The sequence below is a fragment of the Apostichopus japonicus genome, chromosome 21 (genome assembly GCF_037975245.1).
Source record: "Apostichopus japonicus isolate 1M-3 chromosome 21, ASM3797524v1, whole genome shotgun sequence".
NCBI lineage: Eukaryota > Metazoa > Echinodermata > Holothuroidea > Aspidochirotida > Stichopodidae > Apostichopus > Apostichopus japonicus.
Window position 1 is genome coordinate 17,655,178 of NC_092581.1, and position 26,094 is coordinate 17,681,271.

General features: G+C 36.5%; 2 protein-coding genes across 3 annotated transcripts in view; one reads left to right on the forward strand and one right to left on the reverse strand.

Annotated features, from left to right (window-relative positions):
* LOC139962421 (chloride intracellular channel protein 4-like) lies at nt 1-21,143 on the forward strand. Its single transcript, XM_071962353.1, has 5 exons — nt 1-232; nt 7,971-8,106; nt 14,019-14,175; nt 14,934-15,129; nt 16,615-21,143. Exons 1-5 carry the CDS (start codon nt 179-181, stop codon nt 16,747-16,749), a joined length of 678 nt encoding a protein of 225 aa, XP_071818454.1. The 5' UTR covers nt 1-178; the 3' UTR covers nt 16,750-21,143.
* The window catches only part of LOC139962422 (profilin-4-like), a 12,866-nt gene continuing 5,826 nt past the window's right edge, over nt 19,055-26,094 (reverse strand). For both annotated transcript variants that reach the window (XM_071962354.1, XM_071962356.1), the window contains exon 5: nt 19,055-25,583. In XM_071962354.1, coding sequence (XP_071818455.1) covers nt 25,555-25,583 — 29 coding nt within the window. In that variant the 3' untranslated portion in view covers nt 19,055-25,554. The remainder of the gene's footprint in view (nt 25,584-26,094) is intronic.

A 26,094-nucleotide genomic window follows, 5' to 3' on the forward strand; every position in this document is an offset into this window, starting at 1 on the left:
TGTACATGTACCAAATACTACTACCTGTATTACGTGCGTTTGTATTGCATGTGTGAACCTACTTTTTTGGTATTAATTTACACACCGTATTGCACCTGTCAACGTTTCGCTTTACCGATAAGCACAGCCGTTCTGCTCGCTTTCAAATTCCATTCTTGACACGACCAACTATCACAAGATGGACGGAAACTCTGCGGAAGATGGCACTAATATGATAACTCTGTACATTAAGGTTTGTACTTGATGCTGGTTTTGATAAAATAATCTTACTGTTGCTCATTCGCGTTTTCAAATAGGCTAGGCTACTTCAATTGACTGGGAACGTGTGGCCATTTCATACCAATATGACTATATTATGAGTAGCTTAGTCCCTCACTAAGGCCTAAGTATGCCGAAAGGTGAAGCAAACACCAACTCACATGTGTGTTACTACCAAATATTATTGGATCATTCAGATGGACACAAAGATGAAGATGGCATTCAGCCTAACCAAAACCAGGCTAGCGCTGAGCTTATTGTTTACCTCATCCACTTCAGGTTGGCCTTAGGTTGGGCCTATGCTAAATTAGGCGTAACGAGTAACAGTTAAGTCTTGCTTACCTGTAACATAAGTGTAGGCTGTACAGAATAAGGCCCCATGTTAGCAGGACTAAAGTAGCTAAAATGGAGTTTAGTGAAGCAGAAATAAATATTGCCAGGATTCTGTATCATGTAAAATCTTTTCTGTGGTTACATGAAAATTCACCATACATATCTTCTGATTTCATCTTAATTTTTGTATCTTGTTCTTATTAAGTAAAAGCATATTCAGACCGAATTTATTATTTTAGGGAACCACTAACACCCAAGATCTATGGACCAAACAACTAACTGTTATCTGATTATTCATATGGAGAATGTAAATGTGCTGGTAATATCAGCATTTGTTTCTTTCCTTCCACCTCCCTCAAAAAGAAAAGAAACCTTCCTTCAAACTGAGTTTTTAGCTTTTCCTTTTCTACTTGTGTTAAATACTTAAAAAACCCTCTCGGGTATCACAATGAGGATGTTGGTACGCAGGCAGCAGTGCTAGTAACAATGCGTGGGCAATCTAGACACCTCAAGACTAGGGCTCTCCTTATCAGCCAAGGATTGCGTATTCCAGTCTTTCATACTCCCAGGACAGAAACCACACCGTAAAGCATGTTGACCATTGGAATTTGAATATACATTAGCGGCCATGCCTCCCCGGTCTCAAGAAGGGATCAGTGCCACCCGGGACCGCAACTAGGCCACCAAATAATTTGACAAAAATTATTGGCCATGCCTCCCCGGTCTCAAGAAGGGATCAGTCCCACCCGGGACCGCAACTACAGTAGGCCACCAATAATTTGACAAAAAAAGCACAAGCCCAGCCCCCCTCCCTCTCTCCACGAGGGGCCCCCACCCCAAAGTTTTGAAAAGAAAACTACAAACTTGTGTGGGTGAGTGTTCAGGGTTAAGTATCCAGCAGCACTTGTCCAACTTTGAAAACTTCATTAAATTTGAAATGGAGTTAGACTATTTCTTGAAGAAAAACTTTAATGAACAGCTATATCTATTCAGATAACGTTACAAAACTTATCACTGCCTATACAGAATTACTCTTTCAGGAAAAAAGAAAGGTGTCATTCTTTCAAGTTTATATTGTAGCTACTTGTTAAAATGTGTTTTTATGGAGACTTTAGTGCCATGAAGTTAAACCTGATCAATTTTAGAGCAGGACTACTTGACGGTCTTGACCAAACAGTAGAGATTGAAAAGTTCAATGGTCAAGGAGTCTTGTTCACTTGTAAGGCATTAGCATTCCAGACAGTTTATCTTGATACCATAGATAATTTTATATTGCTTGTGACAACTTAGTGTGGGCTGGAAAGCTGAACTATTGGGGTCAAAGAATAATGGTGTGAGCATTGTGTTAAATTAGCAACCTAAAAATAAATTAATCAAGGTTTTACAGTTCAAGCACCTGAGTTCCTGTGTAGAAGGATATTGATCATGTATCCTTTTATCTTGATGAAGTGGTTTATGAATTCCAAATACAGAAATGTCTTAAGTATTTACTTGCCATTGAAGTTATAATATATATATATGTATTATTAACTTACAATACAAAATGACCCTCTAAACAGAAGTCTCCAAGTTGCAATTTTTTTCTTGCACAGTATTACATATTCAATGGAGCTACCACAGTATTACAGTGGCTTCATATTTACCCTATTTGTAAAAATTAAGTACCTGGAAAGCACATCCTTAATGTACCTCCACAGTCCAATATTGCTGCAATAGTGTGCAATCCTTATGCCAATTATAACCACTAATAATGAGTAACACTTAGATATGATCATTTAGACAACAAAGGTCCCATTGTAATAGACCTACAATAAAGCCTAAGACTCAACTTGAATGCCTCATGTAAGCTACTGTATATGACTAAATGTTTACTTCACTCTTTTCTTTCCTGTCTAACCTAACTACAATGCAGAATGTCAAAGCTTGTTTTGAAAAGTATGAGACTTTGTCAAGGTTTTACCAAGTCTTTATTATAGGAATTAGCCTGTAACCCAGCTTCACAAAGCTTCGAAGGGGCCTTCACAGGCACACAGCAAAGCAATATCCAGTTCTAAGTTCTAACAAACTCTTTATTCCATTGAAACAAATTTTGGGATGCAATCTGAGATAAATTAGATTGAGAAATTGTAGTATGCTTCTTCAATGCTCACTGTTGTTGTCGGTCCATACTGTATGAAAAAATTAATAATGTTGATTATTTTTTTTTATTAGATTTTATTTGATCTTCCCCACATCCTCTGTCACTTCATTGAAAATTGAAATTAGGTGTAAAGTTTTGCTTTAGGCAGCTCCTGCTAAATGTGTGGCAAATTGTGCTGGTATACAGTACAGTATGGAGAGGACTAAAGGCTGATGTGTATTATGTACGTCTTTGTATGGCGAGAGGAACACAGCTATTGTCCTCACACACAGCTTTAATGTACCTCATTAAAAAATGCACTACAAATGGTAAATGCCTGTCTTGTGTTTACTAGTGTTACTGGTGGTCTCCTCAACGGATTCAGACATCAGATCAGCCAAGACAGTCTTTGATTGGTAGTGGGAGCTAGGGCTGAGCTCTATTACTGTGCATATCTTACAAGTATGAATGTCGGGTAAATTCAATGTCAAAGTTTAAGTGTATCTTCAGTCAACTTAAAAATTTAGCTATCTGAGTATGAACTGAGTTGAACACTGGTTAAGTAAATATCATTAAAATTCAGAAAGGCGTTAAGCTACTATATAGTACAATGGCTCCCGGAGTGTTGCATGCTTAAGGGAGCAGGTCTGTCTTCCAAAGGTCAACATAAAATAGTTCAGTGTATTAAAAAGCATTACTGCAGAAGTGGTCAAGTTTTGAGTGATATTTGTCACTTTTCGGTGCCTTTGCACAAGCAAGTAATTTAGTCTGGTAGCAGCTTATCTTAACATCTTGTTAAATTAGTCAAACTTTCCAAAACCATGGCTACTTGTTTTCGGATGATGAGTTCATTTCAAACCCGCCATTTTGTATGGTGTGACACATTGCACATTAAAACTAAACAACTTAATTGAGTCCATAACAAAGTTTGGAATTGTAAGCAACTTTTGCATTAAAACATTTTTGGGTGATGGGTTTTGGTGGCTTAGTTTTAGTGGCTTTCTCTTAGCGGGTTTTCTTCAGCCAAGTTATTATTATTCTTGTAAGCCACGGGCTGTAAAACTAGACTTATTAATCAGAGACATGTTCTGTAGTAATATGTACACAAAATGAAAGTGAAATTGATATTAATGAATCACCTCTGACAGTGTTCTGCTTAACGGATAAGGGTCAGGATGTACCACGATGGGGTGCCTGGACTTCACCGTGATTTGTGAAACCACTTCCAAACCATGTTAACCTACTGTACTTTTTTAGTTCGGTTTGATAACTTTCTATTCGGTAATAACACCCAATTACAATGTACAGTAGTCTCATTTTCACAACTTTTGAAGTTTCATTGCAAATCAGTATTGAGAGAAAGTTAGAAAATTGGTTTTATATATTGGTGATTTAAGTCTGATGTCAGGGTTTAATGCAAATAAGAATGAATCATATTGCAGCTCACGGTTTGTGTTTTTTTTCCCCAAAATATTTGCAAAGAATATTGCCTATTGCCGGCGAATCCTGGCTTTGTGTGATTTTTTTCCTGACTCATTTGCAATTACTGAAAATTTTGACAGATACACAGCATCGCCTTTTTTACACTATGTTTTTTGAGAATTGCATCGCAAGTGCTTAGAGGTGGGTCTCATTTTACGATACAATACCGGCCACACATAACATTACTTTGAGTAATTCTCGTTAGGTTTGGTAAAATTGCAGTCACAAAATATTTGGTCCAAGAAAAGTCTAAATGTTCTGTACATTTAGACACTCCTTACAGTGTAAGCAATCAGCATATACTGTAGGTACTTGACTTTAAAAGACAAATCCTATGCACTTTGATGCTTGTGAAGGGATTATTGGAATTACGTTCTAGAGCAAACCTGTCATGTATACAGATAATTGCCAAGAACAAACCCACATGTATGCTGTTGCCACACAGTAACCGTGTATCTAGAACAAACCCGGCCACACTATATATGTGTGTAGAGCTGTAAAGCATGCAAAACCATTTCTAAGGGGTTAAGTGTATTGTACCTTTACCAGTCAAATATTTTTGCAACGTACACAGTTTGTTACAGTGTCAGTATGTCAAATGAAGAAGAAGAAGAAGAAGAAGAAGAAGAAAAATAAAATAAAATCTATTTTGGAATCACATGACATTACATGACTTTTCTGATCTTTTCTTTCACTGGCGTGGGTGGATGCCGTTCTCACATTTCAGTTTTATTACTGGCAGTTTTTTCTCAAGACCATATAAAGATCTGGAAAAGACAGACATTCATGTAAGATTTTCCGGGATGTGCACAGCATGTTACAGACTTTGTCTCTTTCAGTAGGTCATGATATGTTGTGCAGGATCTTAAGTTGACTGTACTGTACTGTACATAATTGTTATATTATGATAAATAAAAAATAATAAGATATTTGCATATGAGATGGTACTTTATTTACTTCATCCCCATCTCTTATACATATACACACTCCAATCTACATAGGCTACAAAGTGGTCAACAGTCTTGCGCTGCACCCAAAATGACCCTTCGTGGGATCATCCCCCTCATGGGATCATCCCCCTCATGGGATCATCCCCCTCATGGGATCATCCCCCCTCCTGGGATCATCCCCCCTCTTCCTTCTGAATCTACCATTCAGAAGTTGTCCAACTTGAGGGATTTTGTCCTGAGATTTTCATTCGTAGCAATCCACTCCTACCTACCTTGTTTGTGGAGGTTTTTGTATGTCAAAACTACTGAACATACATAAAGATTTGACCATTAAAGGAACATAATTGGTGTCAAAAAGCATTATCTGTACTAACATTGATACACACATTATGAATTGGGTCAAAAAATAGAAAGTTTTGCAAAATCAGATGCAAAATACTTGATATACAGTACATTAAATTTGTGGTACCCAAAAATTTTGGAATAGTTGGTAACTACATCAGGTCCCATATTTAAGTTGCAGACTAGCTATTGTAAGTAAAATTATAAATATGTAAATATGTATTATAAATATGTATTATATATAAATGTATTTTATTAATTATTATGTATTTTGTATGAATATATATTATATATAAATGTGTATTATAAATATATATAACTTTCTCAAAATGTTATGATCCGATAGAGAATACAAGCTTTAAAATGAGCTTTATCAGACTTGTTTTTTTCAGAGGACGCTATAGTTTCACTTTAACGGGCTGTTATGAGGTGTTGCAAGGGAGGTGTTGCAGTTGGGTGCATATACAGTATTTGGTAGTACATGGCATTTTCCATAAATGTCATCTAAAACACCGTAACAACACTTCCCACAAATTGTGCTGAAATTTTCAGTCCTGACATGGGTAGTAGTACTCAGGGATAAAGTTAAATAAAAGATCACATGACCAGATGACATACTCTCTCTATTTTGGTGGAAGCAGGTGCCACTTGAGTGTAGCCAGGGACCTCTAGACATTTTCTTAGAACCATCCTTTCTACTCATTTTGATATACAGAACTATCATTCAGCAGCTAAGTAGTTACATTTGATATGATCGAATAAAGCCGTTTAATATTGTTTTGAAAAAGAAACCAAAATTGGTGGTGCACTGGTATATCGACTGGCCGCTTTTAAGCATTACAAAAGTGGTTCCTGGTGGTGGTATTGTAATGCAGTTGCGTGTCTAAATCAATTGCATAAATTTTATGTTATAATGTATCTAGCCTTTTTCATCAATCATAGAAATTGAATGTTTTTACAACTATTGAATAATATCGGGCTGAATGCATCTTAGGTACATTATTCTATACTTTAGGTGTCTTACTATAGAAACAGTGAGTACTGAAGCAATGGTGTACAATACTAATACTCTGCCTCTATATATCCAGTATACAGTACATTCATATTATCACAGTTTTGTTTATCTTTTTGTAAAATAAATTTTAATTGCTCTTTTATTTTACCGTGATGATGATACCAGCGGCAGGTTAGTATTAATCACCCCCGAGGGATGTGTATGACAGTGTTTTAAACACCGATTATTTGAACATGCTTTCGCGAGTCTGCAGCATTTTTAGAGACTATTTGAGGAAGAACGATTAAAAACCTGACAAGTGTGATTAATATTTGATAGAGCTCTCAGACTTGTGATAGCAGATGGTAGAAAGATGAATTTTCAGTGTTTACTAATTGATTGCACTAAACTTGACTTTCTCCATCTTGTAACCATGCATAAAGTTATAATGAAAAGTTATAATGAGTTTTAAGTTTCAGTTGTATGAACTTGTACAGAATTAAAGAAATATGACTTTCTTGTAAAAAGGTGCTTTCACTGAATATATCTAGAAGTTTGCAATTTTAACTGCTTGCTAAGAAATGCCAGTGCATAGAAAATCTACTGGCATAGAGATATTCCCATTTTCACTATCCTGGAATTAAGACAAAAGCAACATTTATGTTGCACTACCAGTGGCAAGTAGGGAAATCAACTGGCATTTAGTCCCTAGATAGTAGACCAAATTTCCAAGCCTGATGAAATAGTTCTGAGCAGTATATATTTTATTCCATGGCTGATTTGAACTAGTAAACAACCTTCCATCAAGGTATAAAAAGGAGAGTTTTGTTCCTTATCTTTCCAGTGCATTGTATCAAGATTCCACCTTGTTGTGTACAAGAACCCTGTTGGTCTTGTGTGGGGGCCAAAGGTCATTTGAGGTCATTAAGGTCAAAGGCTAAAATAAAAAACCAATATATTATTAAAACATAGTAGCAAGCAACTTTGTACTTGGTATGCAGATCCACCAAGTTATTGCTTCTGTGTAGGTCAAAGGTCGTTTTAGGTCAATGGAGGTCAAAGTGTAAAATCCCTGTCAACATCAAACTAGTCTACAGGTAGGTCAACATGAATGCAAGTATCTCTTTGGTAAACAAAATTAGTCAAACCTGGAATATCTTGTTCGTAATCTACAGTACAGAGTAAATAATGTTGTCATTTTAAGTGTGTCAAGTAATCACACAGCCTTTTGGCTTCCTCATTTCTCAGAGTTTGTGATACATCTTGGAAGTATGTAAATAAATTGCTATTTTCTGAATCATACAAAATCGTCCAGTTCATTCTAGTACATGATGGTACCATTGTACAGTGTTACCCATCTGGCTACTGTATGTGACTGTCACTACTTATGGTTTATTTTATAAATGTGGTGAAAGTGAACATTTCTGTGTGAAAATTTGTATTCCCTCAACTTGTGCACATTACGATCATTTTCCTTCTTTCCTCTTCGTAGGGTGGTGTTAATCACACAGTAGGAGACTGTCCTCTGTGCCAACGAGTCTACATGGTTCTCAAGTTAAAAGACCTCAACTTCAGGGTGATGGCTATTAACACAAAGGCTCCACCTCAAGAATATAAAGCAATAGCAGGTACAGTATTTATAGTTCTCTCGAACTCCGACACTTTTATGCCTTCTATCTCTCTAGGGTATACCCATTGACCAACCCCGTTCCCCCTCCTCTCTACCATTTCCTCCTCAATTTCATTCAGATCACTGTTTAGTGTTAACTATCTCATTACTTGACAGTCTGTTCAGCCTTAAGGGTAGAAAAAGCAAATAATTTTACTTCAGTCCCGTCATGATTACCTCATCTCTAGACATGCATTCCATTCTTGCTCCCCCCCCCCCCCCCCAAAGAAAAGACTGTACCCTCGATGATCCACTTCCAGTTCACCACCGGCTTCTCATTTCTTCCGTATCTATCATTTGGTGTTAGCAGATCTAGCAATGTACAAGAAATGATATGCAATCTTGATATGCAATCTATGTTTTTATAGTGACTTAATTGGTTGGTGTCTACAAGCTGCAAGCTATAAATAGCACTACAATGGTCAGTGAAACTGCAACTCTCCGATGTGACGTTTCGGACTCAGTTTTGGACATAAATGATTAACTCATTTACTTTCTTTCTAATTAAGGTAACGGGGTAAAAACCCTTTCAGGAAGAGAATCACAAAACCTTTGGTGTTTCTTTTCTTCTCTCTCTCCATTCTTTGTATTTACTGTAACGGTCGTCGTCAATTTGAGAGGGAGTTTATGACCAGAGATCTCATACTTTCAGTACAGCTTTGATAATATGTAACTTGATAAGACTACTGTTTGTGTAGGTGTACTCCATATAAATACGTATACAGTGTATTTGCCATAGGAGTTTCTTTAATATAGCTCATATACTGTAAGTCTGCACTTTGAACTCTATTATCAATGTCTATTCAGAGAGTCTTAAAATGATGAAATTTCTGTACCTTGGTTTTGTGAATCCCTTCACATGGTACTGTAGGCTTATAGTACTGTACATGATGTCATGAAGTATACTGTAGATGTCAGTTTAATGGCTGTGTGTGTACAGCACATTATGTCATTTGCACATTCCATAGAGATCAGAATGTGATTTTCAAATTGTGTAACAGTTGTGTACATACTTAAATGCCTTAGGGAACATATATGATGTATTAGCACCCTGCACACTATTCCACTCTAAAGAACTTTATTTAGTCAGGTGTGGCCATTAAAATTGCTACATAGTACTGTAGATGCCAGTTTGGAGTTAAGCTGCCTGGAAGGAGTTTGCTATAATAATAAAATCCCTCTTTGCCATTGAAACATTTAAATTTATGACTGGCCATGACTCTTCAGTTTGTATCACAGCATCATTGTACCGGGAAGAATGTTGTTGATAATTCATTGAATTTTATCCCCACCATTCTTGAGTCAAGAGTCGGTGTACGAGTTATGCTTCGTGAGCACTATTCTTTGGGGTCGAAACAGGGAACCCAAGGCTTGGCTTGGAAGAGTAACAGGAATTTTACTTCCCAGTCCTTCTTTTCACTTGGGGTCAGGATATGCAAGTATCTTTCACTCTGTGCACTACAGATCTCCCAAAGTATGTATCAGCTGTTCTCTCTAGCATCCCCGACTTGCTAAATAATAAGCCACAAATATCAATACTATCAAACCTGATTGAAGAACACAATGAAATTGAGTTGTATAAACTGCATAATTTCACGACTTTCCTCCCTTTTGTCTTTCTCCCGGCCCAACCCCCTTCCACTCCTCTACCGATCTGTGTAAATATTTTTTGTAATCCAGATATCATTTATCACTACATTGTACAGAAGGATGGAGCCTATACAGTAGGATAGAGCCTACTGTAGTACAGTAAGCCTATCGGGTAATAGACCCTTCAAACCCTGTTTACTGTCTGCCCGATCAACATTAACACATACAGCTAAATTCTGTGTGCACTGTGCAATTGATTCAGACAGGATGCTCAACTTCAGGTTTATATACTTAATTACTTGCTGTAAAAATTTGAGCCGAAAAAATGATGAATGAGTCGTTTCAGTTACTAAGTGGACGGAGTGTAGTTCTGCATGAAATATGATGACGGATTGCCCGACAGTTTATTAGGAGAGGGAGATGGAGGACTCTTCAGATACCATATCTTGTTAGCTCAGCTTTGCTGGATGCAAGCCATTAATTATAAAGTCATTTAAAAATTGTGACAAATCTATTGTTTAAACATTGTCTTTGGTATAGTTTAATGTTCACCTGACTAAGAAAAACAACAATGGTGTAGACATTGTGTGTACGTAAGAGCAAACATGATTGGTTTAGTGAAAGTAGCAACTTCTGTGAGATTAGGACTTTTTTTGAAATCCAACCTGTTTTATGTTCAAGTTTGTTCTTGCATATAGTCTACTGTAGTACTGCCAGTGGCATACTGTACTACTGTATGTACTATTTATAAAACATGCTATACTGTAGCTCAACTAGAGAGTTGAATGTATACTACAGTATTAATGCATTTATGAAGTCAAGAGATTTGAAACGTTCAGTTAACTAACAGATCCAATTATTGAATATAAGGTCACTGGCCTCCAGTTATAGGATGAATTAGACAAACAATTACTTTTAACCAGTAAGTGTTGGAATATATATGTTGCGGTCCTTTAGAAAGAACTGCCATCAGTCCAGGTTCATATATTCTTCTACAACTTTTAATCTTTGAGATATGGCCCATGAAACTGCTGAGGCTCACTAATTAAAGTGGTGCGACTAATGTACATCATTAAAAGTGTTATGGTCCAGTGGTTAAGGCAGTGAACTTGTGATCTAAGGCTTGTGTGTAGTTGAGTCCTTGGGCAAGGCACTTTATCTCCATTGCCTCTCTTCATCCAGGTCACCAGGTGTATGAATGGGGACCTGTGAGACAAACTGTCAGTTAGGCGCTGTTTAGCTAATGCCATGTGGAGGGAATGTCTATGCTTGACAGGTTATTGTTGACCTGGGTAATATTGTTATGCGTCTTGAGCACTGTTATCGTTGGATATGCCTGCGCTTTATAAATCCTCAATATTAATATGATTATTTTTAAACTATGTTTATAGTTCTAGGAATGGCAGTTGCTACTTCTTGAGCTCCCTTTTAACCAAACCCACAGATGAAGAAAATTTAGAATTTTTTGAAAGAAATTTAAGAATCATGCTTGAAAATTACTGCAGTAAAACATGATGTGAAGTAATAAGTGTCTATAAATTAAAACACAGTGATATTTAAAAATGTGACTGTATTATAATGTTCAAGCTCATAGTGTTTGTCTGCCTGACTATCAGGAGCCAGTGGAACTATTAGACTAATTGTGTAGGTCTGTAGCCTACCATGTACAGTATAGCATGTACACTGGTACATTATTATTACTGGACCAGCATAGGCAGGGAATAATTTATCCAGTCCTGATCATAAATATCACAAAATGCTATACCAAATGGTCAAGTTGCTATACAAGTGTAAAGATGTATAGCAGTGTGCTACATAGGAAACTATACAGTAGTATTCAATGACAGGAAAAAATTCAGAGCTTTTTCAAAAAAAGCCACGTACAAAAACTTGAACTCTAAACATATTCCCTGAGTTATTTTGCAACCCAATAAAATAAGCCCTACATAATTCACCAAAAATGCTACAATACTTGTGCACGGTGTGTCATATACTGTGCTTAATATGGTACTGTATAATGAGGATGGCATACCTCACTGTACTTGAACTGTAAGTATTAATAGAAGGAAGTAATACTATGGTTTATTCAGTAGTAGTATTGACTCAGATTCATTCAACCCTGAACAAAGAGGGGTCCTGCCAGGTTTTACTGTTTGTGCTTTATTGTAAATATGTGATATGTTTGAGAGTTACCTTCTGGTAAGATCAGTATATATTTACAGTAGAACCCTTACTTACAAAGAACTCATCAATTTACGCACAAACTACTGAAATTGTAAACATTCCCAACATTCCCGCGTCTAAAGCTAAAGTGATATAAACAATTAAACATATCTTTGTTTTGGTCATCAGGGTGTTGAAAACAGTGCCTCATAAAAGGTCAGGATGTGAAATAATCATAGTTCATGCTCAAACCGTAACAAGTTTGTCATGCTCAAACTGTAACAAATTTGTCATTTTCCTGTTTAGCACTTTTGAACTTTTACTGACACATATGTATAAACTAATCAATACTCTTGAATGTCTGAGAGGCAATTGAAGTGTCAGAATTTAAGCACTGTACATGACCAGACCCTCCCTGTCAATGATCTTTGTTCTCCTTCTACTGCCTAAAGTGCTTAGAAAATGTTTGTTTGTTTATTTTCTCTTGTCTCTGAATTTATCTGTTTGTAACTTACAGGCCCATTTGTAATTGAGACTTCTTTCAGTCGCAACTGATCTGGTAACTGTTTCTGTGGTGTAGATTGTACTATAAGGATTTTATTTGTTCTACCATGAAGCTATCTGTTTATAGCTCCATGGTTCTACCCAAACAACTTAAACATCATAATTCAATCAATTGTAGCCTTATTTAAATTAATCTAGTGAATAAGTGACTAGATCTGTATTTCTGTGTTGTAGATTGGCCAGTGCCACCCATCATCCATTGTTCTCAGTACAGTACAGTATAAGTGGTTTTCTTTTGTTACATTGCATTATTTGCACATCAATTGTGTTCATCCAATGGTGATCATGTGCTATTCTCAATGCCCAACAAAGGTGGTCTGTTAAAACAGAAACTATTAAAATGGCAATACTGTATGTATGGCTTATTGTTAGGTGTGACTTCTTAGTTTCAATTTCCTATTATGTACAGCATGCAATATCTGGTTCATTCCACAACAACTGTGTTGATGTATGGACAACAATCCGGTGTCCTACTGTGAGGTTACTTTCTGGGGTCAAAGGTCCCTATCATGTTAGTGTGTTCACTGTTGTTAAGCCTAGGCTGTTGTCCTGGTGACCTGCTCAGCAGGGGCAGGAAGATGAGTAGAGAGATATGACATCATCAGTAGATTCTAGTTATATTAGTAATAGAAAATAGAATTGAGTCATTGCGTCTGATGCAACATCACTATCTGCAGAACAACGTACAGGACAAAGTTTGAACAAGGGTTGGGCAAAAAAACACAAAGTTACATTGCTGTGCCTTATAATGGGTAGAAAATGTTTAGAAAAGACAGCAGAAGTTAATTTGCTTGAATGATTTCTGTGAGATACTGCGTAAAAGGGAAAAGTTACTGTACAGTAGGAGACCCAAGGCACTGTACTGTATGTGCAAGGTCTGTCCTTGCATGGTTTATTTGTGAAACATGATGGGGAAGGCAGGAAAAGGATGGCAGCAAGTATTTTTGTGGGAGGCAGGTCCCGTTCTTAGTATGCCCACTGACTGTCTGAATAGTACATACATGGCATTTGAATAATTTCAGAAGTGGTTTTAAAGGGTAAGTGGTTACAGTATATGGTAAATACCGTACCATGCTTCTGTTCCATGCTCCATGTAAGTCACTAGTATTTGCTTCATTGTGCTACAATAACCTGCCACCCGAGAAAATTCTCAGACATGAAATAATGACCTGCTATGTCTCTGTCAATGGTTGGGCAGCATTACTAGACATTTCTTAAACCAAACTTTACATTATAAGACATTCCTGCATGCATGCATCCATGAAACAGGTGTTCAAGATATGAGAAAATCAATGGTTTGTGGAGGCTTGATTTTTTGTTTAATAGCAAAGGGATTGTTAAACAGAATATTTACTTAGCTCCTCTCTGACCTGTATGTATTGCAAGTGAAATTCATCTGAATTGACATCATATTTAAAATGATGACACTGTGTCCCTTTCAGCATTTACCCAGAAGGTGAACAACACACAAGAGGATTCACAGATTGATATGGCCACCTACAGATAACATGAGAATTATTTATTCTATTTTTTTTCTTTTTTTTTGTCCTGCAGGACCCAAGAAACCACCAATTTTAGTAGATGGAGAGGCTGTGTATTTCGATCTGGCTGAGATGGTGGATTATTTGGATGCATCCTACCAGAAATCTCTCCAACCCAAGGACAAAGAAACACATAATGTTGGAATTGAGGTTTTTATTGCCTTGTCAAAGTGAGTCTATTAACTTCTTGATTCCTTTCAAACATCAGTAAGAATATGTTTGGTTATGATAGCATATCCCCTCCTCCCGCCCCCCCCCCCTCCCACAACACCCTGTCCTTTGCAATCCATGCAGATAATTTCTACACGTCAGTGTGTTTCCATGGTAATTGTGTAACAGTCCCTTAGTTCATTATGTGTACAATGTAACTTAAATTGAAAAGTGGGTAACACACCAGAAAACAGAAAACTACAACAGTAAATATGCTAGAACGCTACATACCGAAACAATCAAGGTTATGTTAATGTCTAGATCTAGTGACTTCCTTAGCGAAAGAAAAGATGATTGAGGTGTCTAAAGAAATTACAAAACTATTTACATAGGTCTAAATTAATGTTATAGTTAGCCTACAGTACTGTAGACTAGACTGAACATTAGAATAGACTATATATTAACATGAAATGTTTTGACTCCATCATTTAAAATCCATCAATTAATCAACGGTCAATCATCAAAGGTCACAGAGCCATCGTCAAAGACGTCCACATCAGTTTGTTTATTTAGCGAGAGACCTGATCAACAAAATGGAGTACCGAGGATTTGATCATTTGTGTTACAGAAATGGTGTGTACTTTGCAGCAATGCATACATATGTATATGGTCATACTTTATCTAGTAGGTTTTCCTATACCTGTATCGTGGATATTGTGTTAGCAAAACTCAGAAATCCAACCTAAAATTTTATCTATGTATGACTTTATTATCACAGATACTTAAAAAACAAAGACGACACTAAGAATGAAAAGCTAAAAACCAACTTGATGAAGAAACTCCTCACCATCAATGACGCCCTGGAGATAAACGGAGGTCCATTCCTCGACGGAGAGGTCATGACCCTTCCCGACTGCAACCTCCTGCCAAAACTGTATCATGTCGAAGTCTGTGGTAGAAGAATTTCTGAGAAGGTAAACTTGGGATGCTCTCTCCAGTAGGGAGTTATGAAATTATGTGTATTCTAGTACAGAAAAGTTTGTGTCCGATAAATTCAACGTTTTGCCTAACATCGTTTTTCCTTAAATCAATTTTGTCGGGACTAGTCTTCAGGTACCTCAAGTTTCCTTTGATGGCGGGTTATGGCACCAACAGTTTTGTAGCAAAATCAATCCAAATGTAGCTTTGAAGTCAGTGCTACATATGGTGTCTCGTTAACCTGCAGAGAGATACATTACCCAAATGTTACTAAGTAACATTTTAAATCATTCCATCCTAAACATCCAATATATTTATACTTTTAATAATAAAATAATAAATGATAATAATACTTTTAATTATGGATGAGTTGATGTATATTATTGGCAAATACTAAAAACCAAAAAAAAACACATGAACCCTGTTGTAATCTTTAAATTGCCTGGAAATAGGGCTGTGCAGTTTACATGTGTAAACGTTTTAAACGAACTAAACTCTGTTTAAAGGTTGAGAATTATCTTCTAATCGTTTAAACATTTGAGTACCGAATTGATCAACACTGGCGATATACTTAAATAGAGTAATTACCGATGAGTTAAATCTTATTTTTACAACCTGAAAATCACGCCATATACAAACACAAGAAAGCCACATACTTAATCCCATGTTGAGGATAACTTACGATCGTGATCGCAACATGAAAGTGATTTGCTTTCAAGCCGACCTAACGCCCGCTTTTGCCAATTGGTCATGATCGGGTTTACACTCGTCCTTACTCTCCAAAAAATCCCAGCTTAATCATGAAGGGCAGTACCTGAGCTCCTTAGCCAAGAAAATAAAACCGGTTCAGAGCGCATCTGTTTTCGCACACCTGTGATTCTGTAATCTTTTTTTTCACCCAGCTACACTGTATACCTACATCACTCTGGAATAACAATTGGCTGAATAGCGTGGATTGGGGGTAAAGCAATGGATCGTATTTTCTCGGGAGGGGGGTATTACAATAACATCTACGTTTCAAGCAGATTCTCCATCTGGCGCAAAAAGTTTTTTTTTGTGTTAACATACGAATGCTATGCTGGGGGTATGACCATGTATTACGGTGGGAAGTAATTATATAGCATAAAATGAAGGAGCAAATTAACCACATGATATGAAGCAGTGAAAATACTTTCATTTTCTGCATTTTCTACTTCGATCCGGGTAAAATTGGATTGTTGACCCTCATATTTCGGGTAGCTCGATTTTGACGAAAGTCCAGGTCAAAATGTTACTGTTAAACGAATGAAAATTCAGCCATTTAAACGAACGAATATTCAGCCATTTAATCGTTTAGATCATTAAACGTAAATGCACAGCCCTGCCGGGATATATAATATTTTTTCTCCATCTTTTTTTTTTTGGGGGGGGGTAAACTGTGGGGTGGAGTTTCATGCTCATCTGAATCTCATGTTTCTCTCTCATCTTATCTACTTTTTTAGGGATACGTAATTCCAGAAGCAATGACTAACATCCATCGATATTTGGACGCCTTTAAAAATTCAGAGGTCTTCGAAGAGACCAAAGTGGAAGAATCGGAAATTGAATACGGCTGGAGACAGCATAGGATGCTGTAGATTTATCAGGACGGATCAGAAGAAACGTAGAAAAGTGCCAAGAGCAGGGGGCACCCAAACAACATCTGTCCCAAGCTTCTCTCTCTCCCAAGAAAAACGACAAAAAAACATGCACTACGTTTTTTTACTTTCCTTTCAAATTATAATAATAACATTATTTTACATGTTCCCAGTTTCGGAAAGTTACTCTGCCAAGTACCGACTTGCTTACCATCTGATGCAGATGTGTATCGGCCGAGTAGTAGCACACAGGCATCTCATTGGCTGATTGAAGCATAATGCTACAGTATACGCAGGCAACAGTGTGAGATTGGAAGTCTTGCAAAGTTATCAGCAAATTTCTGTAAAATTATGAGGAGATAACAAACATGAAACAATTACCAAGTTGATGTGTACAGCTGTATTTGACTAATATGTGTGCGGAAAGAAGATAAGGATTCAAATTTCTCAATGTGAAGTTTTGACGTTGTAAATTCTTTGAAAAAAGCTGTTGAAAATATAAGTTAAACTAATGCCCCTTGTTGCCATACTTCTAATCGAGGGTCCTTAAAAATACAGTTAATCCTATGTGCTTCCAATACTGATGAATATGTGCTAAACAAAGAACTAATCCTGGTTGGGTTGTTGTAGTAGTAGTAGTAGTATAAAGGGGTGTATCAGGTCCCGCCAACCGAAAACAACGTAAATAAGAAGTAACATATATATTGGAAATTATTTGTAGCTAACAAGTTTTGGTAGTTTTATTTGCCTCTTGGTGACTAACAAAAACTTGAGGCAATGTATTATTATATACAACCATAACATGCATATCGAGGTTAGGTATGAATAGAATGTGGGTGTCAATGTTCCTCCTCTCTGCTGGTAATATGAAGTAGTCACCAGCAGATATATCGTCCAGAGAATTGCAGAGAAGTTGGCTGTGTTTGACTGGGGGATGTTAATAGAACAGCAAAGTTTTCATTATTTTGATCTACAGCAAGAGATGTTCTAATCTTTCCTTCATTTTCATTAGTTTTGAGAGCTTTGTAAGTTCTCAAAGTATTGTTTAAAGGGGGAAAACAAAAACAAAGGATGAATAAGATGGGTGGGTGTGATGTAGAACTGGCATCCAAAGGCTGGTATATGTGACGTGATGGGGATAAGAAAGTATCCTATTCAACCCCCAATTCTTCCTTGGATAACAATGGCTGATTCAGCAACCCTAACCTCAAATTGCTAACCCTAACTCCAAACAGTCTCTGCATTCATGGTTTTATGCTCATACACCCGCCACCTTCTAACTGTACAGGTAATTAAGAGCATTGTTAACGAGTTGGCTCTCTTGGGATTTTTGTTTTACTGTTTGTCTTTTGTTTATTGTTAGCAATTAGATGCATTAACGAATGTCGGGAGTGACGACTTTGTATTTTTGGGAACATCTCATTTCTTATCTTCATTCTTTTTTTGTTGTAAATTTGATTGAATCTTAAGTGGAATTCGCTGCATAAGAATGTGACAAACGGTGTGCTTGGAGAAAACGTAATAAAATCACAGCAATTGCCATTGACATCATGCAATTATCTGATTAGTTGGGAAGTAAACTGATAATGATTGTAGACAATATTTGCTTATTGTCAATGTAAAAAGCAGTGTTTTGCCTGTCCTTATATGGTATAAAGTCAAGCTTCGTTGTCGACCACATCATGTACAAAACAATATTTGCCATGATTGTAAGAAGTTTCAAAAAAATACATTTTATGTTGCAGCTTAATACAAGATGTATAACATTGTCGTAGAATGCCTGCCTCAAATATTTAAAAGTATTCAGTAACGCAAATCCTGACGGATATCAGCTTTAAAAAGCTGTCATGCGTATTGCTATGTTGGAGAACATACAGATACTCGTTTTTATCGTAAGGTATGCAAAGGAAGGTATGTATAACAGTGTTCTGCTGTCAGTTAGTGTGTATCAACAGTTAGTCACACTGAAATCCCCTGTAACAGATAACCCGTATGAGATCTCACTCTTGCCCTTGTTATAATAGGCAATGGCTTGTTTTAGCATCATCTCTCACAGCGGAATCCTGGTGAAGCTCTCTCAGGGACGCCAGGGGTAAAGGGAACACTGCATGAGCAAACACATAGTTACGTTGCCTTGAAGTTGGACGGTTTCCTTAAAAAATTGTCACATGGGTTTAGGTTGTCTACCTTTATCGACCCATTTCAAGCTAGGAATTGTGTTCCAAGCAAAAGGTGCATGTCTCGCCCATTCTTTGTAGTCTACCTTAAAGAAATTTATCCTTGAATTAGAAGTCTGTAGTTCATGGTAGGATTGATGAAAGAGAGCATCAAAAAAAGTTATGGGTAAAATGAGAGCAAATTTTTTCAGAAAAAAAGAATGAAAAATCAGTCTTTAATTTGTGTAATCATGCAATCATTCACTGATTTTGAGTTCTTTAACAACTGTAAAGGGAACAAAAAAAACTGAATTTGAAATAGTTAATAAGTATTCAAGTAGTAATAAGTACTGATTTATTTAAGGTTTATTCCTAGTTCAATATGATTATTTGTTTTTAATTTGTACATTCACTATTTTATCTCATATATGTTTTCAAAATTACACTGTTTTTCCTTCCATTTTCTTCCCTGCATAAAAATCAGTTGAAATATGATCTTAGCATTACTTGCACTTCTAGAGATAGCTACATTTAGTAAGATGGATGGATAGGTACAGCCAACCAAAAATTGACATGCCCCCCCCCCCCAAAAAAAATATTGTTGATGCACAATGCCAGTTGGAATGATTCATGGGGTTGGCCAGAAATTCAATATGGTTTCTGATCTTCGACTGACAGTTGTATGATCTTGAGGTAACAAGTAAAACACTGATTTCGAACAATTTTCTGGCGATAGGTAATCACTAGGAATGTCAGGGTCGTTTGGATAACGCAGAACCAAAGCAAACACAGAACATGCCACATTATGTTACATATGTTGCACTCTTTATGTGTCTGTTGTTATCTCTGCAGTGGCCTTTTGTATTATTATTATTTCCAGAACTGTAAAAATGCCTTCGAAAGATTGGTTTCACAATTGGCCCAACTTTACTCTTGTACCCATGCAATAGTTTGAGGTGCTATGATCATATTCAGTATCTGTTTTGTTTCAAGTGGACTTGTTGTGATACTTTTTTGATACAGTCTTGAGTTAGGGGATGTGGGTTGGGAGAGGGAGTGGATCAAGATGGTTTAATGCCCAGGCTCTGTACCTTTGGTGACTTTTCTTGAAACGACTACAAACACTGTTAAGTAGTAATGAATGAGCCTTTTGTTTAATGTTTTCTCTGAAGGAACTTTTTGTCTTCATGGAAGCTTTTGTAACCAAAAAAAGAAAAGAAAATATTATGCAAATGGATATTCCAAAGCTGACAAAATTAAAACCACATGCTTCAAAGTATGTTGTCAAAGTTTTGATACATTGTGACCATTTTGGTTTTTTTTATGCCACTAGAAAGTCCCTATAAATTAAAGAGGTATGGCAAACATGGTTTATGGACAGCCGAAGTTAGTAGTTGGTTAGATCAGCTAAAAAAATGGATGAAATGACCCAAGCTGATTCTTCAGCATGGGGGGGGGGGGATCCTTTAATAGTGAGGTGTTTGTATCTGAGGGTTTAGGTTAAAGCCCTGTTTAATGTTTGTCCTTACTTGGCCAGTTTGATTTTGTTGGTTGGTCTTTTTTCTTGTATGTTTGAAGCCAGAAAGTTCACAGTAGTGATGAGAGTCATAAATATGTGAAGATGTTTACCAATAGAAGTGATAGCTGGAGTGAGCGACCTTCTGTTATGACAAGAGGTGGATAGTTCTAAAGTTAGCAGTGTTTATTTACAGGGATAAATTCATTCAGTATTCCATTGATGGGGTTTAGGGTTCTTATTAACAAGTGGTTGGTATTTAGTTAAGCAACGTTAATGCTGGAATGTTCTCTGTCCTCCAACATTCATTCATTAAATCTTAAAATTCCATTCGGTATATATGCTTTGAAAACAGCTTGGTCTTTAAGGTTCAGTTCAAGAATGGTTAGCAGTTAAACACACATGTCTATTCATTCATTCCATCTGTAATTCTCTTATCAAGCCCTCTCTAAAGCTTTGAATACAATAACTGATTGCTAATATATTTATTATTCGTCTAAATGGTAAAAAATTGACAGGTTTTAGATCCAGTTTTTTCTAATGATAGTCTTTTTTCACTTCTCATAATTGTTTTTCTTCTTAATTTTTTTGCTCTCTGTGATGTACAGCATATCTTTCTTTTTCTCTTTTTTTTTTGTTAGCTTTTCAGTCCTCATTAATACTGTATAATCTGTCCAACCAATGTATACAGCTTGTTATACAATATATGTTTGTGTAACCTTTGCAATGTTTTCAATTACTTATTCAATTACTTTTTCAATTACTTACAGATTTTAGTCTTGTATACCAATAACATAACCCACACATTTACAATCTGTTGATGATAACACATTAATGTGTACCATGAAAATGCTATAGGAATGCAAATTTCACAAGAATGTTTTGAATGGTCCTCTTTCATCTGTCAATAATATATTCACACCTCTTCTAAGTGTTCTTTTAAAGATATATGAAGCAGTGGCTAGAACACTACAAAACAAATAAACCTATCACAAACCTGGTAACAGCACAAACTTGAATCGCCTGGTACGTCCAGGCCAGTTATCAAGTTCCATGAACTTCCAATCAAAAGTCACTTTTAGTCCACCGCAGTAATAAGAAAACGTCGAATGGGGACAATTTTTACATGGTTAGAAAGAGAACAAGAAAACCAAGAGGTTTTGAGATTCCTTGGCATCTACAGTAAATATTACTGTAGGTTCATTGTGTACACTTGGTTCCGACCTTTTATGAATATTAATGTAGCATCAACACAAATGTTGTTCCTTGCTATCAGCTCATATTCATATTAATATATTAATATATATTAATATATATTAATATTCATGATATTAGCACCAAAATAAATAGGGATCGTCTACTCATGATGGGTAACCTATGTACCAAGAATGAGATCAATCCACCTTGGGATTGCTGAGAAAACCTAATTTCAAGCTTTTTTGCGAAAAACAACACTTAGCCCCGCCCCTCATGAATAATAATGAGATTGGACAAACTGTCACCATATTCATATAGAGGACTTTCCTCTTGTACCACCAAACCAAGTTCCATGAAAATTTAACTTACGGTTGCGAAGATATTGACATTTGTTGAAAATCACTCTAAGCCCCGCCCACTCATTAATATTCATGATATTAGCACCAAAATAAATAGGGATCGTCTACTCATGATGGGTAACCTATGTACCAAGAATGAGATCAATCCACCTTGGGATTGCTGAGAAAACCTAATTTTTTGCGAACCTAATTTTTTGCGAAAAACCTAATTTTTTGCGAAAAACAACACTTAGCCCCGCCCCTCATGAATAATAATGAGATTGGACAAACTGTCACCATATTCATATAGAGGACTTTCCTCTTGTACCACCAAACCAAGTTCCATGAAAATTTAACTTACGGTTGCGAAGATATTGACATTTGTTGAAAATCACTCTAAGCCCCGCCCACTCATTAATATTCATGATATTAGCACCAAAATAAATAGGGATCGTCTACTCATGATGGGCAACCTATGTACCAAGAATGAGATCAATCTACCTTGGGATTGCTGAGAAAACCTAATTTCAAGCTTGGCGTCACACACACACAGACACAAACACACACATACGCACACACACACACACATACACACATACACACGCAGTCATGACCGCATAGATTCCTACGGCTACCACCAAGGAATCAAAAACAATAACTACAAGGACAATGTATCAAAATCTTCCACCAGACAATTCCTTTAATAGAGTATCAGGATTAGAAATGATGTTCATCTTGATCATAAAGTTACATGTGTGAAGGACACATAACCTAAAGATACTTCCATATGTGTGTTTAGCTGTCAGTGATTATAGTTAATTAACAGAATCATGTTTAACATGTGCAATTGTTTCAAGTCAACTTGAAGAAGAATAGAAGACCTCGTCGACGGCGTATTTAAAATGTTACAATCAGCACTTGTATCAGATTGTCAAATAAATGGTCACTCAGGCACAAACCCCAACAACTGTTGTACTCTCACCCTCTGGTGACATATTATGCCATTTGCCAAATCTTTTCCTAACCTTTTCCTAAGACATTCAATTGGCTATAATTTAACACTGTTGAAAGTCCGGTACATTTATGTCAATGAAGAAGTCGACAGAAAAATATGGAGGTATTTTAACACTCTAAAATCTGGGACCAATACAGATGACCTTTTATGGTAGTCTACAAACATTAAGAGACAATTGGACACAATAAGCATTGTTCCTCATCACCATGGATACTTTAATAACATCAGTGACTTTGGTTACACATATTTGAAAAGAACACCATTGGCATCTTCAGTCTAGTCCAGTTCTTATTATGTTGGGAAAATCCCTTTTCATAAAATTACTGTACAAATTACTAAAGTTACACCAAGACCAAGTCCTCACCAGATTCACTCCAAAAACCAGTACATTGTTCCATAACTGGACAATGAAATACATTCCTTCCTCCAAATGTATAGCCATTACCCCTTGTATTCAAAGTGGGGGTCACAACTCTTTAGGGTCCTCAAAAAAATTTGGAGGGTGGCCACAAAATTTGGAAGAAAGAGGATGTCGATATTTGTAGTAAAATGTTGAAAATTTGTAGTAAAATGCTACTTAAAAGTAACAAAATATAACACTAAGAACACTTAATCATGTAGCAACAAAAAAAACCTCTGAAATAGGAGGGGGTTCCTCACCCCCCTCGCCCTCCTTAGACACCCCTTCCCCAAGGCCACATCATCCGCTACTGGAGGTTCACTATGATGGAAAAGGTGAACACAATTTACCCTCGCTGGCCTTGTCAAGTTCTTGAATATTGTTAACTGGTCAAAGCAGCAATTATTTGTCATGGAAGTTTATGACTAGTCAATTTCCCACCAGATTTACCAAAGTATTAAACTAGTTTGTTGTTGTTACATAGCAAGACAGTGAGGTATATTTCTTTCTCCCTCAAAACATGCAAAGAATCTGAAAATAAGCTCTACCAGCTGATAACAACAAGTGCAGCCCAGTCCTGATTCTTGTGATGTACTTGCTACGGAAGTTGTGTAGGCCTTGGCAGTAAACTCTTCATCTTTCTTCATCACATTGCCTCAACTGTTTTAAGCTATGCGCCTCAGAGTGTATTTTTCTTTAAATCTCTTGCATATTTAGGCAACGTATTGATTTGCTTTGCCAAAAATAATTGACTTTCTGGAGGCATAGATCTTTGCTGGTAATAATATAACAAACTAGCCATAAACCTGTGATCGTTTATTACTTGGTGGTGTGTGATGGATGATATGATCCAAACTCAACCATTTGTACTTTGTTATATTGTACAAGAGTTTCACGTAAGGTCAGATCCAAGCAGCTTATACATAACTTTGACTGGTTTCGATTTGAATGTATCTGTAATTAAATGTTCAACCATAGATGAATCATACATAGCTCATGGAACAACGAAAGAGAAACATAATTGGACGAGGATAAGATACGGCCAGGAGGTAGAATAAAAAATTTATGGTGATTTAAAACCTGAGACATTATCAATGGTTAGTGGCACAGTTGCTTGTGGCTAGAATCAATGATAAAACACCTGGGACTTGATATTACAACTTGTTTTAAAACGACGGTTCGATAATTCAAGATATTGAAAAATGAATAATCAACAGACTTGTGTTTGCTGTCTTTATGTCAGTGGTGAATAGATGACAGTTTAAAACCAATAAAAAGGTCGCTGTGGCATGAACAAAACATCATACAAAACATTTATTGCAGTGTGTTTTAATGTACGATTAATTCTGAAGGTCACCTCTAATATTTTGTAATTATTTAGTATATAAGAGAAAGCATTCCAGCGAATTTTCTAGCAAAAGTTCAAACATTAAAGTTTGGGTTGATATCTGTGATTTCTTTACAGAGTACAAGGAGGACTGCAATGTGTGCTTCTTTTATCCAGGAAAAATAAATGCAGTAACCTGACAAAATTATTAACAGGATGACTGACATAATAGATTCATTTGATATTATTGACTGTGAAATGATGATAAATAATAATTTTATAACTCAAGTTTAGTGTTCAATTCCTATTAAATCTTTGTTAAATTGTGCTCCAACAGCAACTTAATTGATCCTCTAAATCCTCAAAAGGCACAACTTTTCTTTCTCTGTTTAGCTCCATGTTCATCTACTAGCCATGTATTTACCTTTAGTGAGGTATTAATTCACTGCGAGTACCATTACTGTCATAGATGATCGCCATTTCAGTGAGTTGATCTGGGTAATATGACTAACACTGGTTATGGGTTAGAGAATACTTCGCTCTTCACCTACAGTAACCTTCAACCTGGGTTCTCTCTGGTACCCCCGGCACACTGCTTGCTTTAGGAGAGACGTGCCACAAAACTGCAGCATAGTTAGTCGACGAACCACGGATCAACATTTGGACATCACGGCCACCAAGTTGGATCCTGTCCTGAGCATAAAATACTTCAACCAACATGGTTCACCTTGAACTACCTCATATCACCTCCACGCTATAAATGAAAGTTACTGCAGCAACATCCATATAGACGGTTCATCATCTGAACAAAATCAAGGGCATCCATTATCACTCAACATCTTCTGAAGCACTGGTCTCATTTATCTTTCTCCTTGAAGTAGGAAGCTGCAAGATATAAGGTTAATACTTTATCAACACTGCATGATGTAAGAAAGCAAAGTCACACACCATTGATTTTACTTGACATGTATCTCTAGTCTATGTGCAATGATTTCAGCAACATAGGTGCTCTTTTCTCTTCTAGTATAGAGGTCACAACCATTTACGTCAGAATATGCTAGAGAGATCAAAACTTTGGTCACCGATGATCAAAGTATTTGGCTTCTTTGAATTTAATGTTGCTGTTCACACATTTTCTTCACTGAGATATTGCATAGTATCATTAAACCGTCAGTCCTTAAAATATTTGGGAAATAAGTAAGATCATTAGAAACCGAAAACAAAACATTCTAAGAAAATTTTAGATAATAAGAACTGATGTTTCCTTGTTTTTTAAAATCTGGTAGTTCTATTTAGAAGTGGAAAACCAAATGTAACAGCAACCATCAACAAAATTTGGTGGGTACTTTAAGTTGCAGTATGTTATTAAAGAAAAAAAGACAGGCAGAAAGTCTGG

Coding starts and splice junctions, on each gene's coding strand:
- LOC139962421 (XM_071962353.1), top strand. CDS start 179: ATGGACGGAAACTCTGCGGAAGATGGCACTAATATGATAACTCTGTAC. Junction 8,107..14,018: donor AGAATATAAAGCAATAGCAG/GTACAGTATTTA, acceptor TTTGTCCTGCAG/GACCCAAGAAACCACCAATT. Junction 15,130..16,614: donor GTAGAAGAATTTCTGAGAAG/GTAAACTTGGGA, acceptor CTACTTTTTTAG/GGATACGTAATTCCAGAAGC.